This window comes from Desmodus rotundus, chromosome 9 (assembly GCF_022682495.2).
Source record: "Desmodus rotundus isolate HL8 chromosome 9, HLdesRot8A.1, whole genome shotgun sequence".
Taxonomy (NCBI): Eukaryota; Metazoa; Chordata; class Mammalia; order Chiroptera; family Phyllostomidae; genus Desmodus; species Desmodus rotundus.
Genome location: NC_071395.1, coordinates 103,371,214 through 103,397,919, shown reverse-complemented (window position 1 = coordinate 103,397,919; position 26,706 = coordinate 103,371,214). Strand labels below are relative to the sequence as shown.

The following is a 26,706-nucleotide window of genomic DNA, read 5'->3' as shown; positions in this document are numbered from 1 at the left end:
CAGGAATGAGAAGGAAGGTGCCAATGGCCTGCCTGGCCTCTGTGGGAATACAGAAAGCAGGTGCAAAGCCTTCTGTGCAATGAGGGTCACCTGCCCTCCCATCCTGGATCTTGTGCCCATGTGGCTGCTCACACCAGCCTCCCAGGACAGGGCCCCTACGAAAGTACCAGGAGGTAGAGCTTTGCCTGCACTCCGCCGCCCCCCCCCACCCCCGGTCCAGCCCCAGCTGCCCTCCTTTCGTGAGCCAGAGACCTCGCGCTTCCCCTGTATCAGTCCCGCTCTGGCCCTCTCTCCCTCCAGAACAAGTGAGACATCTGACTTGTGCCTCAAGGAAGGCCATTTATTTCCAAGATAGAGACTACACTTTTAAGACAGGACTCTTCAGAAGCAAGATACCTTCGTTGTCGCCTAGGGAGGCGTGTCAAGGACGCGGTGGGAGGGGACGTGCTGAAGTGCGGCCCAGGCTTTCGCAGCACTGTTACAGCACTTTAAATGAGCAAAACATCTTTAAAATCCTTATAAATTCTTTATAATATGTTACACATTTAGAGACAATATTTACAATAAAAGGGAGGGGAAAGAAGAGGAGAAATCTGCTTTACAGCAAGTCTTTGCATAAATCAAGAGGACTGATAGACGTGGCAGTAGGGTTCACAGCCCCACGTGGGAGGCCTGGGATAGGAGGTCTATTTACAATGGGGGGAGGAGAGGGGCTGGGTCTTGCCCATTCTGAAGGAACAGCCTAGCTCAGACCCCGTGTGTGTGAGAGAGGGGCGGGGCAGGGGGCGGGGAGAGAGGCGAGACCAAGGATGCTATACTACTCCCCCCTTACCCACCGAGGCCAGAAGGTGTGTGTGTGTTGCGGGGGTGGGGGTGGGGGGTGGGGGGCGGGGTGTGCCTGAGTTGTGGAAGAAACCAGCACAGCTGGAAGAACAAAGAGAGCGGCAAGGGAGGTCTAGTTAGGGGGCGGGGACACCGGACCCTCCCCAAACTATCTAGGGAATGGGCAGCTCCCCATGGTCAAAGCACAGGGGGAGGGAAGGATGATTTATAGCAGGGGTCTCCAACCCCTGGACCGCGGACTGGCACCGGTCCTTGGCCTGTTAGGAACAGGACCGCAGAGCAGAAGGTGAGCGGCTGGCAAGCTAGCGAAGCTTTGCGTTACCCACTTGAGTTCCGCCTCCTGTCTCCTCCCCTGCCCCTCCCCCCACCTGGTTGGTGGAAAAATTTTCTTCCACGAAACCGGTCCTTTGTGCCAAAAAGGTTGGGAACCCCTGATTTAGAGTTTGCCAAAAGATTGTTGGTAGGGGAGTGAACCTGGTGAAAGTCTCAGCCCCGCCTCTGGGGAGTGGCCCCAACCCCTCCCCCCACTCTGGCTCTGAAAATCGGCAGGAAGGGAGGATCCCAGTGTGCACCAAAGGCAGGGAGCCGTGGTGGGCGTGGGGGTGGAGAGACAAAGGAAGTAGCGGTGGCAGAAGTTGCTACGGGAAACACGTTTGCACAATGACCACACACACTTGCGTACACAACCCCCCTTCCGTGGACACCACCACTCTACCTCCTCTCCCTAGACGTAAATACGCAATCCCCACACCCCTTAGCCAGGAGCTAGGTGCTAATGGGGGTGGGGGCAGAGGAAGGAAGTAAAGAACCAGCATCACGCAGTGTCTTTCCTTTAGTCTGAGAATAGGGGGTTCCCTGTCCACACCCCATAGCCAACGGGGTCTTTAAGTGCAGACACAGAAGGGCTCAGAAGGGCCCACTCTGACATCTACCCAGGGGACACAGACCCCCAGCAGCCTCTTCCCTCTCTTTACCATCAGCCCCCTCCCTCCCATTCACATTCTGCCCACCCCCTATCAATTCCAGCACATAAACTGGAGACATGGCCTCAGCAGCTGATGCACCAGGGGCAACAGAAGAGGGGGTGTAGGCTAGAGGAGATGCCTGTTTCCCAAGGGACTCTGAGTGGGAGGCGAGTGGCGCAGGGAGGGGAGGGAAAGGGGCTGGTCACAGACACTGATGGAGGCGGGAGGCGGCCAAGCGGCGCGGGGGCTGGCTCTGCAGGGCCCCGGAGTCCCCGGGCGCAGGCGGCAGCGAGGCCGTGGAAGATGGAGCCCGCGCCTTGGTGGACTCCAGGCTGCTGAGGCCAGAGTCCTTGTTGTCACTGTGCGCCCGAGGGCCCGGGGGATCGGGAGTACACCCTCCGCCCAGCTCCTTCCACTCGTTGAAGTTGAGGTCGGTCAGAGGGCTCTGCACCACCACAGTGTGGCGGCGCCAGCTGCTCCGGCGCCGCCGCGTCTCGGGTGACAGCGGCCGACGAAGCCGTACTGCCAGCATGTCATCCGCGGTGCCGCGCAGGCGCAGGCGCAGCGCCTCGAGACGAGAGGGCCGCGCACCCAGCGCTGTCACCGCCGCGGCCGCTGGGGGGCGCAGCGACTCCTGGCTGCTGGACGAGGCCGAGCCGGAGGGCTCCGCAGCGCGGGGTCCACCGCGCCCCGCGCCCGCGCCCTCGCTGTCCGGGCGGTTCCGGGCCAGGCGGCGCCGTGCTAGTGTGTCGCAGGGTATCAGATGGTGTGAGCTGAAGGAGGGCCGTCGCGCCAGGCGACCCCCGGGCCCCGCGCCTCCCTCCGTGTCTGTCTCCACGTGGCTCAGCTCGCTGCGCTCGTCGTCTGCCTCATCCCCAGCGCCCGCCCGCCTGCCACCGGCGCCAGAGCACACACTGCGGTCCATAGTGGACAGCGTGGAGTAGCCAGAGACGATGGAGCGCGTGTCCGCGGCCAGCCGCTCCTCCCGCGCCGGGGGACTGAGGCGCCCGGAGGCTTCTGGGGCGGGGGCGCCAGGCAGCTGCCCCTCTGGCTGGTCCTGGGAACCGGGCACCGTGGTCGCAGCCCCGGGCTTGTGTGCCTCCTGCTCAGAGTCATCGTCCGTGCTGCTGCCCAGCCCCCGGGCCTCCCGCCGCTTCTTCCTCTTGCGGTTGACAGCTGAGATGAAGGAGATCGCCAGCATCTCCCGGGCGTATGGCTCCTTCTTGGGGGCCCACGTGCCCTGGGCAGAGACAGGTCAGTATTCAGGAGGCGTCCAGACTTGTGCCGCCGCTGCCCACTTACCCAGCCCCAGTCAGGAGGGTCTGAGCGCCCTCCACGTTCCCACCCTGACACCCCCACACTATGGCACCGAGTCTCAACAGGTCCAAGCCCAGCCCCAGCACCCCCACCAGCATCATAAACCGTTTTTCCCAGACCGCTGTCCCAGCTAGAGTGTCACTATACACTCCAGAGACTAACCCTGCTGCCTTCCTCCCTACCCTGCAGCGTTTTCTGCAGCCCTTCTGGTCTTAATCCACACTCTCAGCTCTCTCCTGTGAGCCAAGGGCTGGTCTAGCACCTCTGCCACCTCCACAGCTTCCACGCCTCCCCCCTCTCTCCACTCCCACCTGGGAAACCTGCCTTTCCACCTACTCCATGTGTACAGGCCCCTCCAGGGCAACCCGCCCAAGTTCACATCCCTTTCCCACCACACACCACTGCCATGCATTTCAGCATCCCCCCAGCGCCCAACACTGACAATCCCCAACCCCAGATCAATCCAAATGCCAGCTCTGCTGCCAAAAGTGGCTCAACAGCCCTGCTCAGTCTGATAGTTTGGATGGAAGTCCCAAGGGTGTATTTTAGTCTTGGTCTTCTGTGATCCCCCAGCAGAGCTGACGCTGCCCATCACTGCTCCTCCAACCTGGTTTTCAGTCTTCCCTTTCTGGCCTCTCCTCTGACCCCTAGCAATGGGGAGGGACTCTTCTTCCTCCGCTTCCCCCTTAAGAAGTGGGTCTCCAGGGCTCTGTTCTCAGCCCCCTCTCTTCTTGCTCTCTGTTCCCTGGGAAACAACACTTCCTGAACATTCCTGCTCCCGGGGCTGCCTCATCTCACACCAAACTCTGTTTGAGCTCCAGAACTCTTTCCAACTTCGAATCGGTCTCTACCACGGTGTCTGCAGGGACCCGAAACTCACCTATCTGGAACCACATTATGCTCCCTACCCTGGCCCCAAACCACCTCCTTAAAGTGACCTCTGAGCCCTCCCTCTCCCCTTCTCTCCATTCTCCTGAAATGACTCCCAAAGCCAGCTCATCCTCATCACCCACTGAGGCTCTCACTGACTTTTCTAAGTCTTTCCTCTTAATAGGACTCCCTGCCTCCACCCCTGCTGCACCCCAGTCCCTCCTCCTCTGGAGCAATCAATCCTTATCAATCCTTCTAAGGGAAGGCTGGACTCTCCCAGACCCCACCCCCACCACAGCAGGGGCACAGGGCCCTTCACAACCCACTCCCAGCTTTCCCAGCCTAGTGCTCTCCCTGTCCTAACCCCGACCCAAACCAGCCTTCCCTCTGGCATTGCTGACCTACCAACCCTTCCCTCAATATGACTTGCACTTTAACGCTGGCAGACTTAGTTCCCCTCCCCCCTCCCCCCACAGCTACCCTATTTGCTGGATGAGTTCTTACTCCTCCTACCTGGCCCAGCTCAAACGTGGCACCCTCTGGGCAGCAACCTCGCAGCCCTTCCTTTGGCTGAGCTGGTAAATCACTTCTCTGTCCCATCACCCCTTGAAGATGCATTTACACCAGCTCCTTCTGTTCCGATAGCCCCTTGAAGATACATTTATACTAGTTCTTCTCACATCAGAATAGCTTTGCTTCCACATCATCTATATCAAACTCTGAGTTCTCTGAGAGCAAGTAAAGTCTGTGGCTTGTGTTTGCATCCATGACTCCTAGCACATAGTAAGTGCTCAGGAAACATTAAGTGAATGAACAAACGGGTGAGTGGAGTTCCTTCAATGTAGGAAGCCTTGTAGAGGCAGATGCTGGGACTGGTCCCCCTGCTGGGCTGGAATGACCTGCCCTTGGACACCTCCTCAGAGGCCACCTCCTGTTTCAGCCACAGGCTAAGGATGAATGGAGGCACGGAGCTGCCTGCTGTGGCCACTGCATCCTATGCACTCTCTCGCACATTGGTTAGTGCTAAGGAAGCCAGAGCATGCCAGGAATTGAGGATTCACAGGCATGTGGCCCTAGGTCGTGGCTGCCCACCCTGCACGACGCCAGAAGGCACCCCTGGACTTCTGCGACATGGTGGCACTGCTGTGATCCGTCTGAGGCTCATGGAGGCTAGTGCCGCCTTCTGTCCTGGCCACACTCTCTGAGAGCTGCGAGAGGCTCTAAGGACCATCTGACCAAATGGCCTTCTCATCCCAACTGGTTACAGAAGTAATAGGTCAGAATGGTCACTTCCAGTGCATGCAGAGGTCAGTAGGTTCACATAAAGTCAAGGGGCCAGTGCGGGAGAAGCTATGGGAAACCAGGGGGCTAACAGGTGCAGTGGGTGGATGGCACAAAGGGCGAGATTCCGGTCAGTATAATGAACTTGCTCCCTGCCACAGAAGTCTTGTGATGGAGTGAGCTCCCCATCACCACAGGTATGCAGGTAGAGGCTTTATGGAGAAGTTACAAGGGGACCTGTGCTGACTAGAGCATGCTTCCTTCTTTCCAGTACATTCATCAGGCACAGTGGGCTCGCTGGGACCTGGCCAAGGCTTAGAGACGCAGACAGAAATGAGCTCAGTTTAACCAGCAACATTTAAATGATTTCACCAACCACTATAGACAGAATTGTGCCCGGTCCCTCAAATCCATATATTGAAGCCCTAACCCCCACTGTGATTAGATTTAGAAGAGGCCATGAGGGTGGGGACCTTATGGTGACATCAGTGCTCTTACAAGAAAAGACACTACAGAGCTCTCTTGCTCCCTCTGTGCCATCTGAGGACACAGGGAGAAGGCGGTCATCCACAGAGGCTCTCACCAGGCACTGACCATGCCAACACCTTGATCTTGGATCCAGCCTCCAGAACTGTGAGAAAAATAAGTTCTGTTGCTGAAGCCACCCAGTCTGCGGTATTTTGTACAGTAGCCTGCGCTGAGACAAGCCCCCGCCCGCCCCCGCCTGCGCAGGCAGGCACGCTCAGTTCTGCCTCTGCGGGCAGCAGGCTGGAGCAGGCAAGAGGCTGGCTGTGAGATCCAGTTCAAAGAACCAGCTTTGGTTTTTATTGATTTTCTCAATTGTTTTCAGTTTCATTGATTTCTGCTCTTATCTTTATTATTTCCTTCCTTCTACTTGCTTTGGGCTCTCCAAAGCCCCTGAACATAGTTCTATGGGATGTATTTATTGCTCACTCCATTTATGGGGATAAATATTGGCCATCATTTACAGATGAGGAAGCTGAGGGTCAGAAAGGTTGAGTAACTTGTCCAGTGCCCCAAAGCTACCAAGTGGTGGAGCCAGAACTCAAATCCAGGGCTGTCTTTGCTTCTAACCAATGAGCAACACTGCCTCCCAAGCCAGACCGTTCACTACACCAGATGCCTCACTGCCAAGGCAAGCGACTCCTCAGTTTATCTTGGACATCCGTGTTCCCTACCCTCCTTCCTCACAACCACCGACTTTCCTCAGGGTCCAATTGCAATTCTACCAATTCCCTTGACCAGCGAGTGAAGTGGGCTAGCTCACATAGGGATAAAGCCTTCAGAATTGCCTTGGGACTTACCTTGGACTTGGTTGAACTACAGGTGGTGGAATCTGGTGGTGAGAACAAAGAAAAATGAAAGTTGGATGGGGCGAGAGCAGGCTGAGACTTGTGAACACATTCCCCTCCCCTCAAAGGCTTCAGAGGCCAGGGAGTTCGGACACCCGAGATCTCCCTGGGCCTTGGGAGCACCATGGGCCTCTAATGTCATTTCCCACGGGATAGGGAGGGGGCAGAGAATGATGTCAATCACCACTTCCGTTTGAGGCAGGAAGTGACATCAGGCAGCCAGCCACTGAACCCTCATTTGCCCAGAGATAAGGGCAAGGAGGGCTTTAGGGGGGGGGGCCTAGTTCCTCTCCCCCCTCCTATCCCTGTTACTCTGGGCACTAGATAAAACGGCCAGTATCGGATACAGTCCCCAAAACCACAACAGTGAGACACAGCAAATCACAGATGCTCTGGAGAGATGGAGACCACAGTGCACAAAGAGGGGGTGCCCTACCACATTTACCCTCACCCCCCACTTTCAGGACGTGAGAGGACCATGTGATGAGCGATGGAATACAGGGGCAGACATGGAGTAGGTGGACACAGGAGGTAGAGTGGCCTGAGGACTTGAGTCTTAATAGGTTCCACCTCCAGACTTGAGGTCTGTCCACCCTTGTGGGGCAAGGCCCTAGTTTATAACCAGAGTTATGAAGGAGAGTAAAATCATCATCACCTCATTCGGACTTGGGTCCCACTCCCTTCACATCACTGGTGTGGAGAAGGAACCAGAAACAAGCCCTGCAGTGTCTTCTCCAGAACTGGGGATCCAAGGACCTCCCGGTCCGATGGGGCAGGGGGCAGGTGCGGTTAATCCACACTCGCGGGCAAGCAAGTTAGATGTCTTGGCCCCGGCCCGCCCCGCACGCATGGTGAGAAGAGCAGACGTGCTGACCACACAGCGACACACCACAGGGCAGGGGCGGCAGCGGGTGATTAGAAGAGACGGGGGCTCCTCTCTGCCATCCCCGCCCCATGCCCTCCGGGCCCCTCCCCAGACTGCCTTGGCCACGAGGGGTGCTGTGCTATGCCTCTGTCAGGGATGGGACCAGTTAAAATACTAAGGGTAGGTCACCCATGGGCTGGGAGGAGTTAGTGGCCTGAGTCAAGAAGGGACCGGGCATTTCTTGGTCTCTGGGCTACTCTGCTATGAGAAGGCCGGAGGCCTGGACATAGGCTGAATGGCCAGGGGATCTGGTTTCAGAAGCAGAAAGAGCCAGTCCTTGAAGAGAATGAGGCGGGAGCTACAGCTATAGAGGCTTCTGAAAAGTGATGTCACTGGTGCCCAGAAACACTGGGTCCTGCTACCAGACAAGCCTCCCCCTGCCCGGAGAACCAGAATTGGCCGGCTCGGCACAGAGAGAAGGCTGCGGGGGGGTGCGGATCTGCGGGGGGGTGCGGATCTGCGGGAGGGCAGCCACATGGTGCCCAGCCTTCTCGGCAGCAGGGACAGGATCTGGCCCTAGCCGGTTGCCTCCTTCCTCCTGAGAAGGGGCTCTCCGACGGGATGGGGGGTGTTAACGGTCTTGGGTAGCTGGCATGTCAGGGTGAGGTCCTCATAGCCCAGACATCTCTACTTGCCCCACACGCCTGCCCAGCCTTCTTATAATCACCCGCCACTGTTAGTGACCGAGGACGCGACGCCACACTGTACCCTTTAAATCTCCAACAGGTCCGCTGGAGGAGGGTGAGGGGAGGGGAAGAGAAGGAACAGGGTCCAGGGCAAGTGGGGAGAGCACAGGGAGGAGAGGGAGGAGGGTTGGAGGGGTGCAAGGAGAAAAGGAAGAAAAATTAAAAAGAGGAACATGCCCAGAAGGACACAGCCTATGAGAAATAAAAAGCTCAGGAAAGAAACCAGGAGGGCGAACAAAGCTCCTACCCAGCCCTGGGGTGGGGGGTGGGGGGGCAGCTGAGCAGATGGGAACGTGGGCACAGGCACGCTGGACCCACCCAGAGAGGGAGAAGGTGCTGCCACAGCCCCTTCTCAGTGGTGGGGCCGGGAAAGGCCCCACTGGGGCAGGAGCAGGGAAGCTGGGCGTCGTCCTGGCATCTGGGACCCTCGGGAATGCAGAGCCCACCCATACCCCCACCCCTTCCCAGGACCCTATGCTCACCTGAACCTGGGTCGCCAGGGGGCACTGTCCTGCCAATGTTGGGCAGGAGATACTCAATGTTGGGCACTGACTGAGGCTCCTTGTCATCCACAGGGGTCTGCAAACAGAGGGAGGGTCAGCCAGCGCACTCTCGGACGGCTGGACAGTGGAGCCTGCAGAATGGGGGGCCCTGAAGACAGGGTGCATGTCTCCTCCCTCAGCCGGGGGGCTCACAGGGCAGTGACTGTCGCCTCCACCAGTCGGGCACTCTTGAGGGCGGGTCCTCCATGTATCTTTTGTGCTTTCCCAACTCCTTGATTGAACTCCCAAGTCCCCAGCTGCTCCTGCAGCTGAAGGCTGGAGCTGTGTCTGCCGGCAGGCCACACCTTCCTAAAACCCATGTCCTCCCCATGAGACTGGACGGCGGGGTGTGCCTTTGCTACGGGGCTCCGCTGCCTTAGAGGAGGCCTCTGTCTCCCCGCTCAGACCGAGAACTCGTGAAGGGTGTGTCCCCCGTCAGCTTGGAGGCTCCTGAGGGGAGGGGCTCTCTTTCCTCCATCAGACTGGGGGTGCCACGAGGACAGGGACCTTCCCCCGCTTAAGTCTTGCTTCTCCCCCACTCCCAACTTGGGGTGAGGGCCCACCTCAGACCAGACCCCACTCCCTGCCCTCGGCACCACTTACTCGCTCTCCCTTGTCCTCGTCATCACTGAAGAACCAGTCTGACTGCAGAGGAGACAAAAGGAAGTGATGAAGTCAGTGTGGGGAGGGGCCGAGGGGAGACATGGAGGCATGTGCTCCCAACCAGCTCAGTCCAGAGGACCACGCAGGCACCGGAAGGAATGGAAGAGGAGGGGTGCCGAGAGGCCAGGGCCCCCCCTTCCTGACAAAGCCCAGGCTGGCCTAGTTGCCGAGAGGTCTCAGACGGAGGTTGATGGACCCTGGAACCCAACCCCATGGGCAATGAGAAACCCTTGAGGAGAGAAAAGATTGCGCCCCCGTATGGGAGGGAGGAGCAGCCGCTAGAGCTGAGTGTACCCCATGCCAGCCCCGGGCACCACTCACACCAGGGGTGGCACGCTCCGCCCAGAAAAGGAAGCGCCTGGAAAGGGGCATTAGGACAAGGGGCAGGCAGGCAAGAGGTTTCTCATGAACGCCAAACAGGATAGAAATTAAAGTAAAAAACTCCACTTTTAAATATATGTTGTGAAATTTGAGAATCTTGAAAACTCCAAAAGTTTTCTAAAAAACAAAAACAGACTGCTTACAAATGAACAAGCACCAGCTACAACTAGAACTTTCCGCGGCAACAGACACAACAAGAGAAGGAAGTAACGACTTCAACGTATTGCTGGACCACAAACGCGGGAATTTTGAATCTAGAATTTTATACCCTGTTAAACTCTCATTAAAGCTGGAATGTGAAATAAAGCTGCTTTAAAACATCAGACAGTGCTACACAGACTAGACTCTTGTCTACTACTACACAGTACTCTGGCTCTCTTAACTGACTACAGGAGCGAGTAAAGAAATGAAATCCAGCGCTGAGCAATGAGCTTCCAGAAGGATGGATAGTAGAGTGGAAAAGTCCATCGTTATCAAACCAAGAATGATACACACCCACAAAGCGCAGCCACGACAACCTGGAACTCAAACTCAGAGGGAGAAAGCAGGGACAGGTGAGAGGACACTGAGGCACTTGGCTTTAGGTGTGGTGGAAAGAAGACACAGATACCAGTAAGCTGTAGAAATTGATAGTGACAACGAAACGTAAGCATGGGCAATTGAACATAAGTATAGGTTTTATAAATTGTACGATTTTCATGTTAAAAAAAAATCAATAGAGCCAAAGCAAGGTAAGATAGGCTAAAATAAATGAATGAAATGAAATGGCCCTGGCCAGTGTGGCTCAGTTGGTTGGGCATCATCCTGCAAACTGAAAGGTCGCCTGTTCGATTCCTGGTCAAGGCACATGCCTGGGTTGCAGGCTTGGTCCCTGGTCAAGGAGTGTTTGGAAGGCAACCAATGGATGTTTCTCACGTCAATGTTTTTCTCTCTCTCTTTCTCCCTCCCCCGCCCCCTCTCTCTAAAATAAAAATAAATAAATAAATAAATAAAAATAATAATAATGAAATGAAATGAAACTGTGGTACATAGAAAAAGAAAAGAAATGACATTTAGGATAACAGGAATAAGTCCTAGAAATACAAAATTTACAATGAGCTAAGCTCACTGATTGAAAGTTAGATGATCTGTACCATTAAGGATATGCATCTATTTAAAAATAAGTATAGAAGGTGGATTGGAAAGACACATATTAACCAGTGAGAGTGAACACTGAAGGAGGGGGAGGCAGAGCGGGGTGAGGAATAAAGGGGGAAAACAATTTAGCATGTGCCGGGAACCTCAGTTACTAATCATAGGCATCTGACGTACTCAAACAAGAGGCACAGAAGAAAAATAAGAGAGAGATGAGAGAGGGAAGAAGGAGAGAGTTTCAGAAAGACCTGGAGTCAGCCCTCTTGGGGGCTCAACGTCACCTCAGGCAAGTGACCTCTCTGAGACTGTTTACTTCATCTGTAAAATGGGTGCAATAATAGCGGCGTCTGCATCTACAGCTGTGGTGAGAACGAAAATGGAATACTGTGTGGCTATGACCAAAAACCCAAGAAAGAACAGATGTTGGCGAGGACGTAGCGAAAAGGGAACCCTTGTGCATCGTTGGTGGTAATGCAAATCGGGGCCACCACTATGGAAAACCGTATGGAGGTTCCTCAAACAATTAAAAATAGGACTACCATATGGTCCAGCAATTCCACTTCTGGGTAACTGAAGAAAACAAAAACACTCACTCACAAAGATGCACGCACCCCCGTGTTCACTGCGGCGTTCCGCACAATAGCCTAGGCGTGTGTAGGCGGGTGGGTGGGTGAAGACAATGAAATAGAACTCAGGGTCCGGCACAAATAACGCCCCTCCTTTATTACACCGTCATAAGCGTACAATTCTGTAACATAACAATAGCACACTCGAGCACACCGTATGAATTTTAGGTGAAATGTTCAAATTAGAACTATAAATTATTACACCCAGATTATCACCCTGCCCACCACACTCCTGCCGGACCCTGTCTCGTCCAGCCATAAGAAGAAGGAAGCCTTGCCGCCTGCGACCACGCGGACAGGTCAGAGAGCATCGTGCCAAGTGAAATAAGTCACAGAAAGACAAATACTGGATGATCGCACTTAAATATAGGATAAAAATCATTTAAAAAAAACCCAAAACCTGAGCTCATAGATACAGAGAACACGCTGCCGGTAGCCAAGGGTGAAGGCGTGGGGGCAGAGGTGGAATGGGTGAGGGTGGTCAGAGGGAACAAACTTCCGGTTGTAAACTGAGTCCTGGGGGTGTGGCGCGGGCACGGTGGCTACAGTAACAATACCGTATTGGGTGCTCTCGAGCTGCTTAGAGACTAGACCGTAAAAGTTCTCATCACAGGAAAAGGAACGTGTACCTACGCCCGGTGCGGGGTGTCGACTGGACCCACCCTGCTGATCATTGCACGTTACGTGTGAATACCGAATCGTTGCGTCCTAGACCTGAAGCTCACTTATGTCAATTACAGCTCGATTTTTAGAAAAGTCACCAAAAAATGAAATACCATATGCAAAACACAGTGCTAGTGCATAATAAATCGCTATTATTAAATATAATATGTAAATTATTATAAATATGCAAAAATATAAAAGCTATTAAAAAGAACAGCCGTTATTATTAAACGTGCTGTCCCAAGAGAGAGGCTGACCAGAGGGAGCCCTACAAAAGCCAGCCTTTGACCTGGCGTTGAGAGCACCCGAACATGCTCTGGGGACACAGACGTCTACAGAAGCTTCCGGACGGCCCACGTTTCTCTGGAGGAGCTCACGCTCACACTCGTGCGTGCCACCCTGCTTTTGCACACGCAGTTCCTCTGTCTAGAGTACGCTCTCTCCCTTCTCTGCCTGACTAAAGGCCTCGTGGACTTTTAAGGCCTTTCAAGAACTCCCTGACTGCCAACGCAGGCCTGCGCCCAGGGCCTTCCTTCCGGGGGGCTTCCCTGGGCACGCCCAGGGCATGAAGAAGGGACGTCCCTTCAGAGCCGGGTGAGCTCCATCCATCTCAGTGTCCCCACGTCTCTGCACATCCCTGGCATGGAACGAGGACAATGGTGACAGCTAACTTTCACATAACCCTCACGAACAGCCAGGCACCATTTTAAGTGCTTTACAGATATTAACTCACGACACCCTCACCGTAACCCTGAGAGGCAGGTACTATTATCATTGTCTCCATTTTACAGATGAGGAAACTGAGGAGCAAAGACAGTAATACCTTGTCCGAGGCCACACTGAACGTATGGAGCAGAGCCAGGGTTCGACCTCAGGCAGGCTGGCTTCGCAGCCGGTGCCCTCACCTGATTCACCAGCGGTGCTCGACCGGGGGCATTTGGTCCCTCTACGGGGCATGTGGCAAAGTCTGGAAACGTTTTCCATGGTCCCAACTGGAGGAACGCCCCTGACACCTAGCCAGAGACGCCGCTAAACCCCCTAAGACACACAGGGCAGCCACCCACAGTGAGGAATGACCTGGCCTCAAAGGTCACTGGTGCCAAGGTTGAAAAATGCCAGTGTACACAGAGTAGGTATCACTGTGTTTGCTGAGTGAGGAACTGAACAAATGCCCTGACAAGGTCTTTGAGTCCCAGCTGGCTTAGTAACACGTATGAGCTGGTTGGTGACTGGCCACTGAGAGCCACGCGCCTGGGTTTGCTCATCTCTGCTCTGACATCGACTTGCTATGCGACCCTGGGCAAGTCGCCGTGCTGTTCGCACCCCAGCTTCCACCCTCTGTGCAGTGTGAGGGTGGGTCTGCTGCCTTAAGGCCACTTCCAGCCCTATGGCTCGAGCGTCCCGCAGATGACGGTAGTCCCCGGCAGGGCAGGACAGCCAGGTGATGGCCAAGGCTAGAACTCCCAGCAGGAGGTCACGCCACCCACTAATTCCAACCATCCTCTGACTGGCCAGGCCTCAGAGCCAGAGCAGCTCTGCACAGGGGCAACCCCAGCCTGGACCCAGGACCACACGGACCCCCAGCCATACGGCCTTGGGCTGACGGAGCCCTGTGCACCTGAGGGGGCTGGGTGGCTACAGGCCTGCAGAAGGGGCAGCTCATTCCCCAACAACAGTCTGGGGCTGATCATGTCCAAGTGCCAAGCAGGCATAAACTGGAGGCCATCAGCTCAGCTTCCAGGAACGAGGCCCTGGGTGGAAAAGCCCAGACAGGCCTAACCTCAGTAGCAGCCCATCCACCCATCCGGCAAACACTGAGAGCCCACTCTGTGCCAGGCACTGGGCTTGGTGTGGGGTGCACCTATGAAGGAGGCAGATGTGCCCACCTCCCCACCCTGCCCAGAGGAGGGGCCGCTGTGGGCTGGGGACTCCCCTTGGGGCTCTGGGGCAGAGTAAGTAGACATACTTTGGGCTTCCTGTCTCCCTGCAAGCTGTTGGTTCTGATGCCCCAGCTGACCACAGGCCTCAAGTTTCTAGGCCCTTCTCCTGGAGTTTCTTTCCATGGGGCCAGCCTCCCTCAAGCCCCTGCTGCTGCCCCGCCCCCAAGCACGCACTCATGGAGGCTCCAGGGGCCTCCCTGTTCGTGGGAGAATTGAATTTTCCCAAGGGAAACACGCTTCCCCGGGTCAAGGCCTCATCAGGATCCATGACGCTGCCTGGTGGCCCAGCCTCCCCGACAGCTCTGGAATGGGCATCCGGGCTTGTCATCCCACTTTTACGGTGAGAGCAGACCACACTGCTCCCTCCTATGGCTCAGAGTTCCGACTGCTCAGTGAAGGAAAGAAGCAAACAGGCAAGGCAAGTCAGCATGACCAAAGTTGGCCCCACGGCTCTACTTCACAGACTCCGGCCAGCCTCCCCCGCTCTAGGACAGACCAAGGAATCTGCCTTCCTGAGAGGTGGGGGGCAAGCACAGGCTCTGGTCAGACAGACCCAGGTTAAAATCCTGGGGCTGCCATTTATTAGCTGTGTGACCTTGAGCGCGTCACTTTGCTCTCCCAACCCTGTCTGCCTTTTGCCTGGTAAGTAGAGCTCGGTCCCCCTTCCTCATCTTTAAAATGGGGGTAACATGACCTAGTTTCCCTTCCCTAAAGTCTGTATGAGGTGGGGGAGGCTAAAGCCCCTTCCTTTCCTCTGACTGGCTGCCAACTTATTTCTCCTGGCAGGAGGGGGTCTGGTTCTGTTCTCTGTGGGCTGGGCCACAGGCTACACCAACATTTGGAAATAGATTATTAATAAAAAAATCCTTGAGCCCCCAGAAGGGGGCACTGCCGCTCTGGGTTTGGCTCCAGAAGACAGAGGCCTCCTGCGCCCTCTGCTGGCCACTCTTGGTTCTCATTCCTTCATGGACAATAAGAATCCTCAGAAACACAGGCCTCTCTGCCGCCTCCAAGCAGCCAAGAGAAGGGAGGTGGCCAGCCCGCCATACACAGAACACAGTGCAGGGTCCGGTCGCAGACCATGTCTTTTCCTGCCCCATCTGCTTCCACCCTGCCCTGAGCATCACCATTTCCTCCCTGAATTCTCAGTGGGACCCCTAGGGCCGAGGCTCTGCCCTTGCACCTGTCTGCGGGGTTCTGCCAGGACGCCTCTCCTGGGGGCCAGCTTCTGAAGGCGCCCCTGCACTCACGCCTCGGCCCTGTAACCCAGGAGTACCTCCCTGACTTCCTCCTTTCTCTGACTCTCACACAAATCTTGGAAACTCGGAGGCCTCCAGTCTCTCCCACTGGGGACTCGGGGAATCCCAGAACAGCAGGGATTCTAGGATCCATTTCTGGTCGGCCTTGAAGGGCATTCACCATCCCAGCAGCATTTTCTTAAGCTGCCTCACCCTTCCCTGTGTACACCCACCCAGGCGAGCAGAAGTGAGGTGTCCAGGGGGACATCGCCCAGCCAGGGCAGCTACTTACATGCTGGATCAGCGTCTCCACGATCTTGTATCGGTCAGGCATGTGAGTCACCATGTCCGCCATGTTGTCCTCAGATGTCCTCACCAGTGTCGGCCCAAAGACCAGGGCCAGGTTCCGGGGCTCCATCTGGGCAGTGGGGGGGAGGGTCAGTGTTAATGACCGTGTGAGCCTGACTCCAGTCCCCATGGTCTCCCTCGCTCTGGGCCCCTGAGGCCCCTGTCCTGACCACATCCTGAGCTGTCCCTGGCCTAGGGGTTGAACACTTCCTTGCATAGGCATGCAGGTGCCTGGTGAGTAGAGCAGAAGCCAGATTTCAGCCCCACTCACCTCCAGGCCTGACAGCTGTGGGCAGTGCCTGACCTGCATGTGTCTGCTATGCTAGTGATGGGAGGTGCTGGGGTTGGGGCCACCGGAAGTTCCAAGGGTGTTTCAGGACTGGGAGAAACCCTAGAGCTCCCCTCATTTTCCCCACTGCAAAACCAGAAGATGTAAGAGGTCTGATTTGGGAAATGCAGCGCAAGAAATTCCAGCTAAATTGGAGGATGGATTTTAGTAGCCACAGGGGAGCTGTGGCTCTGGGCCCCTAGAAGACCCTCAGAAACGCAAGAGATGGTTCCCAGGGAGAAACACTGGCCAGGAGGAGGGTGTGCCGAGAGGGCTTGAGAGTGTCTGACCTAGAGGAGCTCAGAACATTCTGAGGAGGACCCAGGCACGCTTCCTTCATGCCGCTCCCACTCCGAGCCAGAGGCCCCACCTACCTTGTTTTTCTCCGAGTGGTCAGCGATGGTCTTCAGATGGCTCACGAGGAATTTCAGTGTTTCATAGTAGTGTCCCGGGAGGTCCCGGATCTGGGCGGGAGAGAGGAGGGGCACACGGCCAGGCTGTCACGGCTTCCCCTGGCCCTCACGCCCCAAAGGGGCTCCCACTGCTATATCTAAGGGGCTCTGGAATCCGCCCTCTAACTGTCCCCGTTGTAGAGATGGAGAAGCTGAGGCCTGGAGTGGAGGAGGGCTTCCCAAGGTCACAGGGGGGACCGGTGGCACAGGACTCTATGCCCCCAGGGATAGCGGGGCTCTCCCTACCCAGCCTGCCTTCTGCCTAGCAGTGTCCCTTCCCTCACCAGCTTCCGCAGTGTCTTCATTCGCTCCCTCGAGTCTTCAATGCGATTGGCTTCGATGAAGTCATTGTATTTGTCTGAAACGTACCAAAGAACCTTTAGGGAAGTGGGAGGCAGTCCCTGCTCCCACCCTCAGGCTGAGAAACTCCTGGGCTGAAGGTCAAGGCGGCCTATGCTGTTCCAGTTTTGAAGGGCTCTGTGGCCTTGCGCTCATGTGACCAAACCCACCCCAGGGGCACTCAGGTGTGTGCGCACCTGACCTGGGGTGGCCAAGGTGCGCATGTGTGGAAAGAAATGAGGCCTGAGCTGCATGTGAACACTGGAAAAGGGGTCCCTTACACGGGTCTCCAGGACAAGGACACCACAAGGTCAAACGAGAAAGTTACTGGGAAAGAGGAAAGGGCCTTCCAGTCTCCACACACCACGCCCCACCTGGGTCAGGATGCCCCCAACTCCCTTCAGAAGTCCATGGGGAACTTTTAAAACGGAACGTGGTAAGTTGGTTCTAAGACTCATTTGGAGGAGTAAAGGACGGCCGACGGTATGTTTTAAAGGAAGAATGACGAGGGAGGGTTCGCCCTAGCAGACACTGAGACACATGGAGGCAGCACGGCTACAGCGGTGGGACTGGTGGGGAAGGCTGAGCAAGGACAGGGACAGAAAGGAGGGGGACAGGCCACGTGGGCCTGTGCTGTGTGACAGGGCGGCCCTTCAGATCGGCGTGGAAGGATGGCGGCGTCAATAAATGCCCCTGGGACAATTAGCTATCTCGATGGGGACAAATCCATATCTAGCTCACATAACACACACTTAATCGCATTCCAGGGTCAAATATAAAAGTTACTAAAACGCTGGAAAAAATAAGAAAATGGTTTCATAATCATAAAGCCTTCTTAACCATGAGAGGCAGAATCCATGAAAGATTAACAGCTTTGACTACACTTAAAATAATTGTTTTCAATTTCTCTGCTGGAAAGTTCAAAGGCAAATGGCAGACCAGAGCAAATATTTGCAAAAACTAACAAAGGATTAATATCTGTAATACATAAGAGCTTGTCTCCTACAAATCAGTATGCGAAAAGACAGACAACCCAGCCCAACAGAAAAATGGGCACGTAGTCTGAGCAGGCAAGTACAAGGGAAATAGAAAGGACCAATAAACAAATGAAAAGAGAGTTAATCTCCCCCTAGTAATGAGGGAAATGAAAATGAAAACAATAAAGAGATGCCATGTCCCCTATCCAATTAGTAAAAGTTTAAAATGTTAATAACATCCAAAGCGGATGGGGGAGGGGTGTGCTAGGGCCCGCTTCTCAGAGTGCCGCTGGACATTAGCTTTCGGAAACGTTTACCAGGGAAGGGATTAAGATGTGCAAACTGCCAGTTGTAAAAGCAGGCACGGGGATGTAAGTTATAGCACGGGGAACATAGTCGATAACATTGTAAAACTAGGGATGGTATCGGACGGGTACTAGGCTGAGTAGGGTGATCATTTCATAAGTTCCATAGATGTCTAACCACTATGTTGCACAGCAGAAAGTAATATAATCTTGGACTCAACTGTAATTAAAAATAACAAACTGTTTTTTTAAATGTTTACCAGGACTTTGACCTAGCAATTCTACATGTAGAAATCGCCCTCAAGGGGGGACTGACCCAAACGTGCAGGGACACAAACAAGGAAAGTCACTGCAACGCTTCGTACAGCAGAAGTGTGAAGGCAGCCTGAGCACCAATAGGGGAGCGATCAGACAAACCGTAGTCTGCGCATACTGCAAAATGCTATGTGGGTGATTTCAAAGAAGAATGGGCCCTGGCTGGTGTGGCTCAGTGGACTGAGAGCCAATCTGTGAACCAAAGGGTTGCTGGTTGGATTCCAAGTCAGGGCACATGCCTGGGTTTTGGGCCAGGTCCCCAGTAGGGGGCATGAGAGAAGCAACCACACATTGATGTTTCTCTCCCTCTCTTTCTCCTTCCTTTCCTCTCTCTCTAAAAATAAATAAGTAAAATCTTGCAAAAAATTATCTAAAAGAAGAATGGTTCTTTCCCTGTCACCCTGCACATAGAGTTGTGCGGGGGCTCGGGTGCATTCTAGATGCGGCCGCACCCATAACCCAGCACCGCGACCGAGGGAGGCATTGCTGCTGGAAGTGTCATGGCGTTAACACTGGTTTACGAGAGGTGAGGAAGACCACTCTCACCCACGACGGGCTAGTGCACGGAATTCACGAAGCTGCCAAAGCCTCAGACAAGCACCATGCCCACCTTTGTGTGCTCACATCCAACTGTGATGGGTGTCAAGTTGGTGGGGGCCCTGAGCCCCAAAGCAACCAAAGTAAGGTGAGGACAGCCAGAAACAAAGCGACCGGCTGGGCCTCTAGAGAATTGACAGGAAGGGAAAACCCTGTAAAGTGGCTGGTTGCAGTTGTGTGGTGGTTAAGGACTATGGCGAAGAGTCTCAGGCCAAGGATGTCATCGAGGAGACCTTCCAATGCAAGCAATGAGCAAAAGAATCTTGGCTTTTGTTTCTCAAATAATATAAATAAATAAGTAAATAAATAGAAGAATGAGGTGGAGCTCTTTGTACTGACACGAATGAATTTCAAAATTACAAGCCTCCTTTTGCTCAGAGCCACCCAGCCTGTGGCGTGCAGCACCCCGCTCACACCGGCTCCTGTGAGCCGGCTGTGTTCGTCTCCTCCCAGCTCCACGTTGCTGGCAGCGTCTCAGTAGCTTGCCGTCTGCCATGGTGGGAGTATTTATACACGGAAATTAGACAACACTAGGGGTCAAGGCTCTTTTTCCCCAGAGAGCCAGAAGTTAAACATCCCCCAGCACAGCACCAACTGAGCATGTGTCTCTGTTGTGTGTGTCAGCGGGTCTGGGAGGGAACAGGACAGGCTGCTGACAAGCAGCTCCGCAAATCGTCAAAGCTGGGCTCTGGAGCCAGCCACCTGGGACCACCTGTGAAACCTTGGGCAGGTCCTTTAACCTGTCTGTGCCTTGCTTTCCCCACCTGTGAAGTGAAGATCACAGTATCTACCTCCTGGAGTTGTAGGGAGGAGTAGTGCTTGGCACATAGGAAACGCTCGGAGAATGTTAGTATAACCCCGGGAGACGGAGGAGGAGGATGGCAGGGACCTTTGTGTTTACTTGTATCTGTACTACCCAAGAGTTTTACAAGCATGTGTTTCCTTTGTATTAAAAAAAACCCTAAATAAAACCAACACACCCAATTTAAAAAGTGGCCAGGTGTCCTTCCTCCTCCCACCCTCCACTTCTACCCCCTACTCACCATCAGTGAAAAGAGGTTCAGGGAGCTTTCGGAAGAAGGACTTGAGCAGGCTGCTGATCACATTGAGGTCTTGCCAGCGCTGGAGAGGGTGCAAAGATGTCAGGCCACAGGGAGGCCCAGCCCAGGTGCCAAAACCCCTGTGTCCCCAGGTCCAGGGCCAGCCCGGTCCAGCCTGGGTGCCCATGCCTCCATGCTAGTCCAGTCCTATAGCCCAGCCCAGCCCAGGCCCTTCCTGGGATCCACTTACACCAAGCTCTGCCCAGGAACCTCTGAGCTAAGAAGACTCATCAGGGACAGCAGAACAGAGTCCCCAGCTAGGTCCTGGCCCCCTGCCCACCTGGCCCCAGTCCTTCCCTGCTCCAGCCAGCCCACTGAGCTCCAACATTTGCCCACCCACAGAAAGTACCAGGTGCCTTCTCTGGGACCTGGAAGTGTCAGAAGTGAGCAAAACCCACCCCCTCACGAACCTGCCCACTGGACCTCCTTTATGCTACTCAGGGCCAGCTCCTGCTTCCCAGTGCTCTCCACTGAGCAAAGAGTCATCCTCGACACCTCTCTCCTTATTCCTGACACTTAAAAAGCCTAAGTCAGTAGTTCTCAATCAGGGCGATTCTGCCCCCCCAGGGACAATGGGCCTCTGGAACCATTTTGTTTTTCACAGCCACTGGCATCTGGAGGACAGAGGTCAAGGATGTTGTTAAACCTCCTCCAATTAACAGGACAACCTCCTACAACAAAGAATTACTCTTTCCAAAGTGTCACAGTTGAGAAAACCCTGCTCTAAATAAAGGGTTGCTGAATATGTGAACAATAGGATCATTTCCCCTTCTTTCCACCAGGGGGCACCATCACCCAGCACAAAAGCTAGAAAAACAACCTTGATGAGAACTCAGAGGAACTCGCGTGCAGAGAACAAGACAGACACACAACAGAGACACACAACTTGACAATTTACACAAAGACACACAGCACAGTAATACACAAAATCACTACAATGAATCCACAGCTTAATGCCCAATCACCCCACAAGTACTAACTTCCCACAGCCTGAAGAGGAGTTAGATTCACCCCCCCCCCAAAGCTTAACTTCCAGCACTGTACCACCCCCCACCCCACCCACCACCAACAAATACCACCACTGACATCTAAAGCAAAACCACACACCCAAAACACCCAACACGCCACTACTGCTAGGCCCTCTTCCCCCTGGCTACGGCCCTGCTAGTGGCCTCCAGCGCATACCCACCCCTACCCAGTGCGGCAGCTGCCCACCTCCCTCCGTCACCTCCTGGCTCTGATGTGTGAGCCTTCTCATTTCCCAGCTGCCAAACCCCAGGCCTTGCCCTTGTTTCTTGACCCCTTCTACGTGAGCAAGTATCGACCCCTCAGCCCCTGCTGCACCTGCGCTCCCTCTACCTCTGCGCACGCACAGCCTGGCCTTTGCACTCCTGGCGCCCACCCTCTCCCCAGACCGCAGCGCCCTCCATCACCTCACCTCCAAGCCCCAGCACCGCCCACGCCCACAGTCAGTCCACTCTCGGTCTGGTATTGGATTATGCCATCTACCCTAATGGGTGACTCATCATCACCCCAAATCCAATGGGGCCACTGCCTGCCACAGCCTCCCTCTCCTGTCCTATTTCCCAGGAACAGATACTACCAGCCCTCAACTCAAACTTTTGACTCTTCTTGTCCCTCCTCTTCCCTCTCATGCAGCCAACTCATCCATCCTCCTTATTCTTCTGTGACCACTGAGTCCACTTCCAATATGCTAGTGATTTCCTCCCTGGACGCTCTGCTCTGGGCCTTCCTCATTCATATCCACGAGGTGTGAGCTTAAGTACTGCTCATTCTCAAACCCTACTCTCATTTATGCCTCCCCAGCTGAAGATCCATCGATGGCTTCCTATTGTCCATTGGATCAAGGTCAAAGGCTTCAGCAAAGCCATCCAAAGCCCTCTGTCCCCTGTCCGGGGTCTCACCCTCCCCACTATGAAGCCCAGGAAGGGAGGAGGGTCCATTCTCTGCCCCAACACTCAGTCCCTTCTGTGGGATTTTAGAAAATGCCGTCATGCCCTGCCTGGACCGCCTTCCTGTCCACCTGCCACCGCCCCATTCATCCTGCAAATATTCAAACACTTAGCCTACCATCTGCCGCAGCCCTCAGCATCCTCTCCAGCCCTCAGCATCCTCTCCTTCCTCGTCGCGCAGTCTGGTCCTTGTTGAGAGATCAGCCTTTTCTCCTGCCCACGATCTCACACACACTTGTGTGGTCTCCCCATTCCCCTCCCAAGGGCAGGAAGACTGCCGTGTATCACAGGAGGCTTCATGGTGTGTGACTCATGGGATTCCACTGCCCAGATGTATGGTTTCCCAGAACCTCTTTTTCAGCAGAGCCTCTTTTGTCAAATAGAATCATACCGGAAAACCCAATTGTTCACAAAAATCAAATACATCAGGGCTGTCCTAGTTCAAGCACAGATCGGGGGTCCTGAGCCAGCCCTGACCCCCAGAGCACCTCTAAGGAAATTCAACATTCTGGAAAACACAGTTTGAGAACCACTGGGAATGGGGAGTGTAGCTGACCGATTCATGAGCTGGTCTCGCCTCCTGTGACTAGCCTCTTCTCTCCCCACCTTGCAGCCCCCCAAATGCAGGCCACTCCAGAAAACGCCATACACTTCCCTTCCTCTAAGCCGGCGGTCTGCACACCGTGGGCCTTAGGCCAGACCCACCCAGCGGCCAGTGTTTTCGGAGTCCTTGGGCTAAGGATGGATTTTACATTCTTAGAGGATTGTGAAAAAAGAAGAGGAGAAAGGTATGCGACAGAGGTTGTAGGTAACAAAGCCCAAAATATTTACTACGTGGCCCTTTTCAAAGGAGTTACAGTATGTTGACTGGTGGCGAACCGGAGTTCACGCCTTTGCCAAGGCCGTTTCCTCGGCCCGGAATGCCCTTACCTGGCTGTCTCTGGCTTTCAGGGAACTCTACTCATCCTCAAGGGACAAAATCCTGTTGCTAGTGAGCCTCTGTCTCAGGGCGTCCTACATCCTGACCGCAACCATTTGTTCAGTTTCAGCTTGGGCCATGCCCATCCCCAGGGCATGGCCTGCAAGGGCAAGTCCCGTCTTGCCCATCCTGGTGCCCAGGGTACGATGAACACAATAGCCATGCGCACACCAGCTTGGCCCCTCCCCCCCACCTCGCCCACCTCGTCCTGCAGGTTGATGTCACTGGGCCCGCGGTTAAGCTGCTCCTGCAGGCTGCACACCACTGCGTTGTTGCCCGGCACTCGGTAAATGCCCGTGGACTCCAGCCCTCGAGCCTCCACGATGCGACAGCATGCGGCCACAATCAGGGGGACGTGCTGGGGAAACAGCGGGGCGGAGTGTCAGGGAGGGTGAGCGTAGCCTTCTCCACCAGCGGACCAGGGAAGGTGGGGAGGCCAGCAGGGGTCAGGGGTTCTGGGCTCTGCCTCAGTGCTGCTGCTCCCTGTCTGGGCTTCCCCAGCTGCGTCTGGAAGATGAGGGGGACAGCTGTTTCCAAAGTCCCTTGCAGCTCTGTCTCCCCCTTCCCGTGCCCGCTCTGCAGTGTGGCACAGACCCACCTGGTTCTCTGTGGCTGGCTGGCACTCCTCCAAGCGGACCCCAAATGCCCTGGGGGCTACCTTCTTATTCTTCTTGATGATGTTGATGCCCCAGGGACTTTTGGGGGCGGCACCACTGTCATCTGTGGGGGTGGGGCAGAAAACGCCAGGATGAATTGAGCCCGGGGAAGGGCAGCAACCACATTCACCCGCCATATTTACACACGTTTGGACTTATTGGGACTCTGCAGAGAAGCCATTGGGATGCTGAGGGCTGATGGAAAATTATATACCGGTCGTGAAAGCCAAAGGGATAGGGATGTTTATCCTGGAGAAGAGAGTCTCCAAATTATGTAAGGACTCCTGTGTGGCCTCCAGGGCTAACACAACGAGGTAGGAGCCAAGGATTCTGTACAACCAAAGGAAGAACTTTCTAACTGCCAAAAGTGTGTGAAGATGGAAAAGGCTGCTTCCTGAGAGGACGAGCCCTCTGTCCCTGAAGGGACACAGCAGAGACTATCTAGCAGGGAAGTCTTAGAAGGAAATCAGGCTCCAGACTCTTCCAGCCCCAAGACCCTGAGACCCCCAGGCCCTCACAGGCATACACACACCGCTGTGACCCTGGCACACGACCACACACACACACACACACTCACAAGCCCTCTGCTCCCTTGCAGACCCACAGAGCTGACCGCCACCTCCCACCCGCATGCACACCACCCCCTCAGCAGCCACATCCTACCCTTGCCCCCTGCAGGCTGGTCCTGAGTCCTGACACCACGGGCTGCGCTTGGTTTGAGGAACTCAGACTTGAGCCCCCCCAGGCCACGAGAGCCTTTTGGGGAGGAGTCAGCTTTGGGCCCAGAGCTATGGCTGCATAGAAAAAGGGGGAAAGAAGGGGTCTTCATCTGGGTGACCCAGCATGTTACCTGCCCCGGCCTCCCGCCACTTTGGGTCTCCCTTCTACCCCTGAGGTGAACCCTTCGTGCCCTTCTGGGGACTGCCACCCTCCCTACCCCCAGTAGAGGGCGACTCAGAGGCTGCCCTCAGGCCTGGAGGTGAGCTGGGAGGAGTGCTCTCCTGCCCCCACCCCACAGCCAGGACCGCTCCACTCCATGAGTGTGGTGCTCACCTCACTTTTCGGTAATCATTAAGCTTCTTGCTGATCAGAGCTTGGTTGGCACAGCCGGGGTCCTGGAGGAAGAGGAAGAGAGAGTAGATGTGGTCAGGCCCGCAGCCAGCCCATGCCAGGACTCATCCCTGGCCCCTGTCTCCCCTCGCCTCCATCTGCCAGCTGGAGGGCACAGACCCTAGAGCAGGAAAGACCAGGGCTGGACTCCTGAGCAACCGCCCACCAGCCGTGCGACCTCGGGTAATCCACGTAGCTGCTCTGGGCCTCAGTCCCCTCAGCAGTAACATGGGAGGGGAATATAGCAACCTCAGGGTGCGGGTGCAGAAGGAGGCACCCAGCACCCGTCGCAGCCCTGCCTAGGCATGGAGAGGTGCTCCACGAGGAGCAGTTATCACGATAACAAAGGTGACTTGGGACCCCTGGCCATGCCCTGCTGGGGACAGCCCAGCCAGGCCTGCGAGAGCAGGGACCCAGATGCCAGGTACTTTCCTCCTTACGGTGGGAAAGACGATGTCCTGGGGGGGCAGACCTGGCGCAGGGAGAGGGTGCGTCCTCATCCGGAGGGTCTGCAGCCCACAGGCTGCGCTAACAGCCCTCTCCCCATGGCCAGCAGGGGCCCTCCATCCTCTTGGCAGAGACCACCCCCATGCCCAGGACCCCCACAACACTCTGTGCAGGTGTATGGAGACACTTCTGTGCAGGCACTCGGCCAAGGAGGGGCCGGCCGAGGCGGAGACCCTAGCTCAGGCCCCTGGTGTGCAGCCGCCTAGGAAGGGGAGCCATTTTTTAAATTCTCTCAAAGTCCCTGCCAACGCCTTGGCACAATCCCTGCTGCCTGCTGCCAAAGGCCACGCCGCTTGGCCTCCTCCCAAGGTCAATGTGTTCATGTCCCTGCAGACAGGCCGGCCCTGTCAGAAGGGCCAGCCCCAGTTCTGGCACAGGGGCGCTGCGTGCTGTAACACACTCCATAGGAAACTCACACACACACCACCGAGCCTGCGGCCAGCGCTGAGGTTGGCCTGGAGCTGACCTCGCTGTGCCAGAGCCTTCAATCGTAAAATAATTAATAATAATAATAATAATAATAATAAATTGCTATCATTCCCATGGTTACTTCTGTTACTGCCAGTCAGGGCACACAAAGATGCCAGGTACTCTGTGAGACACTGTGTATTTTCTCTCCACACCAAACTCTAGGTGGGTACAGTTGCTAACCCGTTTTACCAAAGAGGGGACTGAGGCTCAGAGTGACGCAAGGAGGCCTGCGGCAGGTGAGAGGTGGCCCCGGGTCCGCCCTGGCCTCCCTGGCCTGGTGGGGGCTGGGCCGGGCCCTCACCTCGCCCTCGGCCCTGCTGTGCTCTCGGATAGCTCTGATCCAGCCCAGCATGTCATCCCGGTCCTCAGCCTGAAAGAGATATTCACAGAAGTCAGCGGTGGTCAGCCGGAACACGTGCCTCCTCTTGGTCTCGCTGTAGGAGATGTCCACCAGGCAGGAGCCGATGCAGACGGGCGCCGCCTCGTCCTCACCTGCGACGGCCGCCGCCCCCGCCGCTGCCGGCCCGGGCTCCCGCCGCTCCTTGCTCAGCGAGAGGGAGCGCGCCCGCAGCACGGCGTACACCCGCTTCCACTGGCGCAGGCCGCCGCCCACTTTCTGCAGGGAAACATGAGCAGGAGGGGGGAGAGACAGGAGGAGGAGGGTGTGAGAGGCCAGGCCTGCCTCCCCGCCCCAGAGCGCAGGGAGGGGGGCTGTAGGAAGCTGTAGACAGTGGACACCTTGTTGCCCACCAGGAGGTGCCCTGCTTCACTCCAGCGGGAACGTGGGGCAGCCCCCTGCCCA

At 55.5% G+C, this 26,706-nt stretch overlaps 1 protein-coding gene and 1 pseudogene across 7 annotated transcripts in view; one reads left to right on the top strand and one right to left on the bottom strand.

Moving 5' to 3' along the window:
- Window positions 1–478: 478 nt before the first annotated feature.
- ARHGAP23 (Rho GTPase activating protein 23) overlaps window positions 479–26,706 on the bottom strand; it is a 75,643-nt gene continuing 49,415 nt past the window's right edge. For 6 of the 7 annotated variants that reach the window (XM_053911009.2, XM_053911008.2, XM_053911011.2 and 3 more), the window contains 13 exons: window positions 26,206–26,520; window positions 24,870–24,931; window positions 24,480–24,610; window positions 23,759–23,880; window positions 23,363–23,518; window positions 20,152–20,230; window positions 16,860–16,933; window positions 16,498–16,587; window positions 15,740–15,865; window positions 9,406–9,447; window positions 8,743–8,839; window positions 6,602–6,633; window positions 479–3,048 (listed from right to left, as the gene is read on the bottom strand). In XM_053911009.2, coding sequence (XP_053766984.1) covers window positions 2,011–3,048; window positions 6,602–6,633; window positions 8,743–8,839; window positions 9,406–9,447; window positions 15,740–15,865; window positions 16,498–16,587; window positions 16,860–16,933; window positions 20,152–20,230; window positions 23,363–23,518; window positions 23,759–23,880; window positions 24,480–24,610; window positions 24,870–24,931; window positions 26,206–26,520 — 2,364 coding nt within the window. In that variant the 3' untranslated portion in view covers window positions 479–2,010. The remainder of the gene's footprint in view (window positions 3,049–6,601; window positions 6,634–8,742; window positions 8,840–9,405; window positions 9,448–15,739; window positions 15,866–16,497; window positions 16,588–16,859; window positions 16,934–20,151; window positions 20,231–23,362; window positions 23,519–23,758; window positions 23,881–24,479; window positions 24,611–24,869; window positions 24,932–26,205; window positions 26,521–26,706) is intronic. The other variant, XM_045182374.3, reaches the window with a different exon arrangement.
- Window positions 18,225–19,360, top strand: LOC112316446 (small ribosomal subunit protein eS12 pseudogene; annotated as a pseudogene).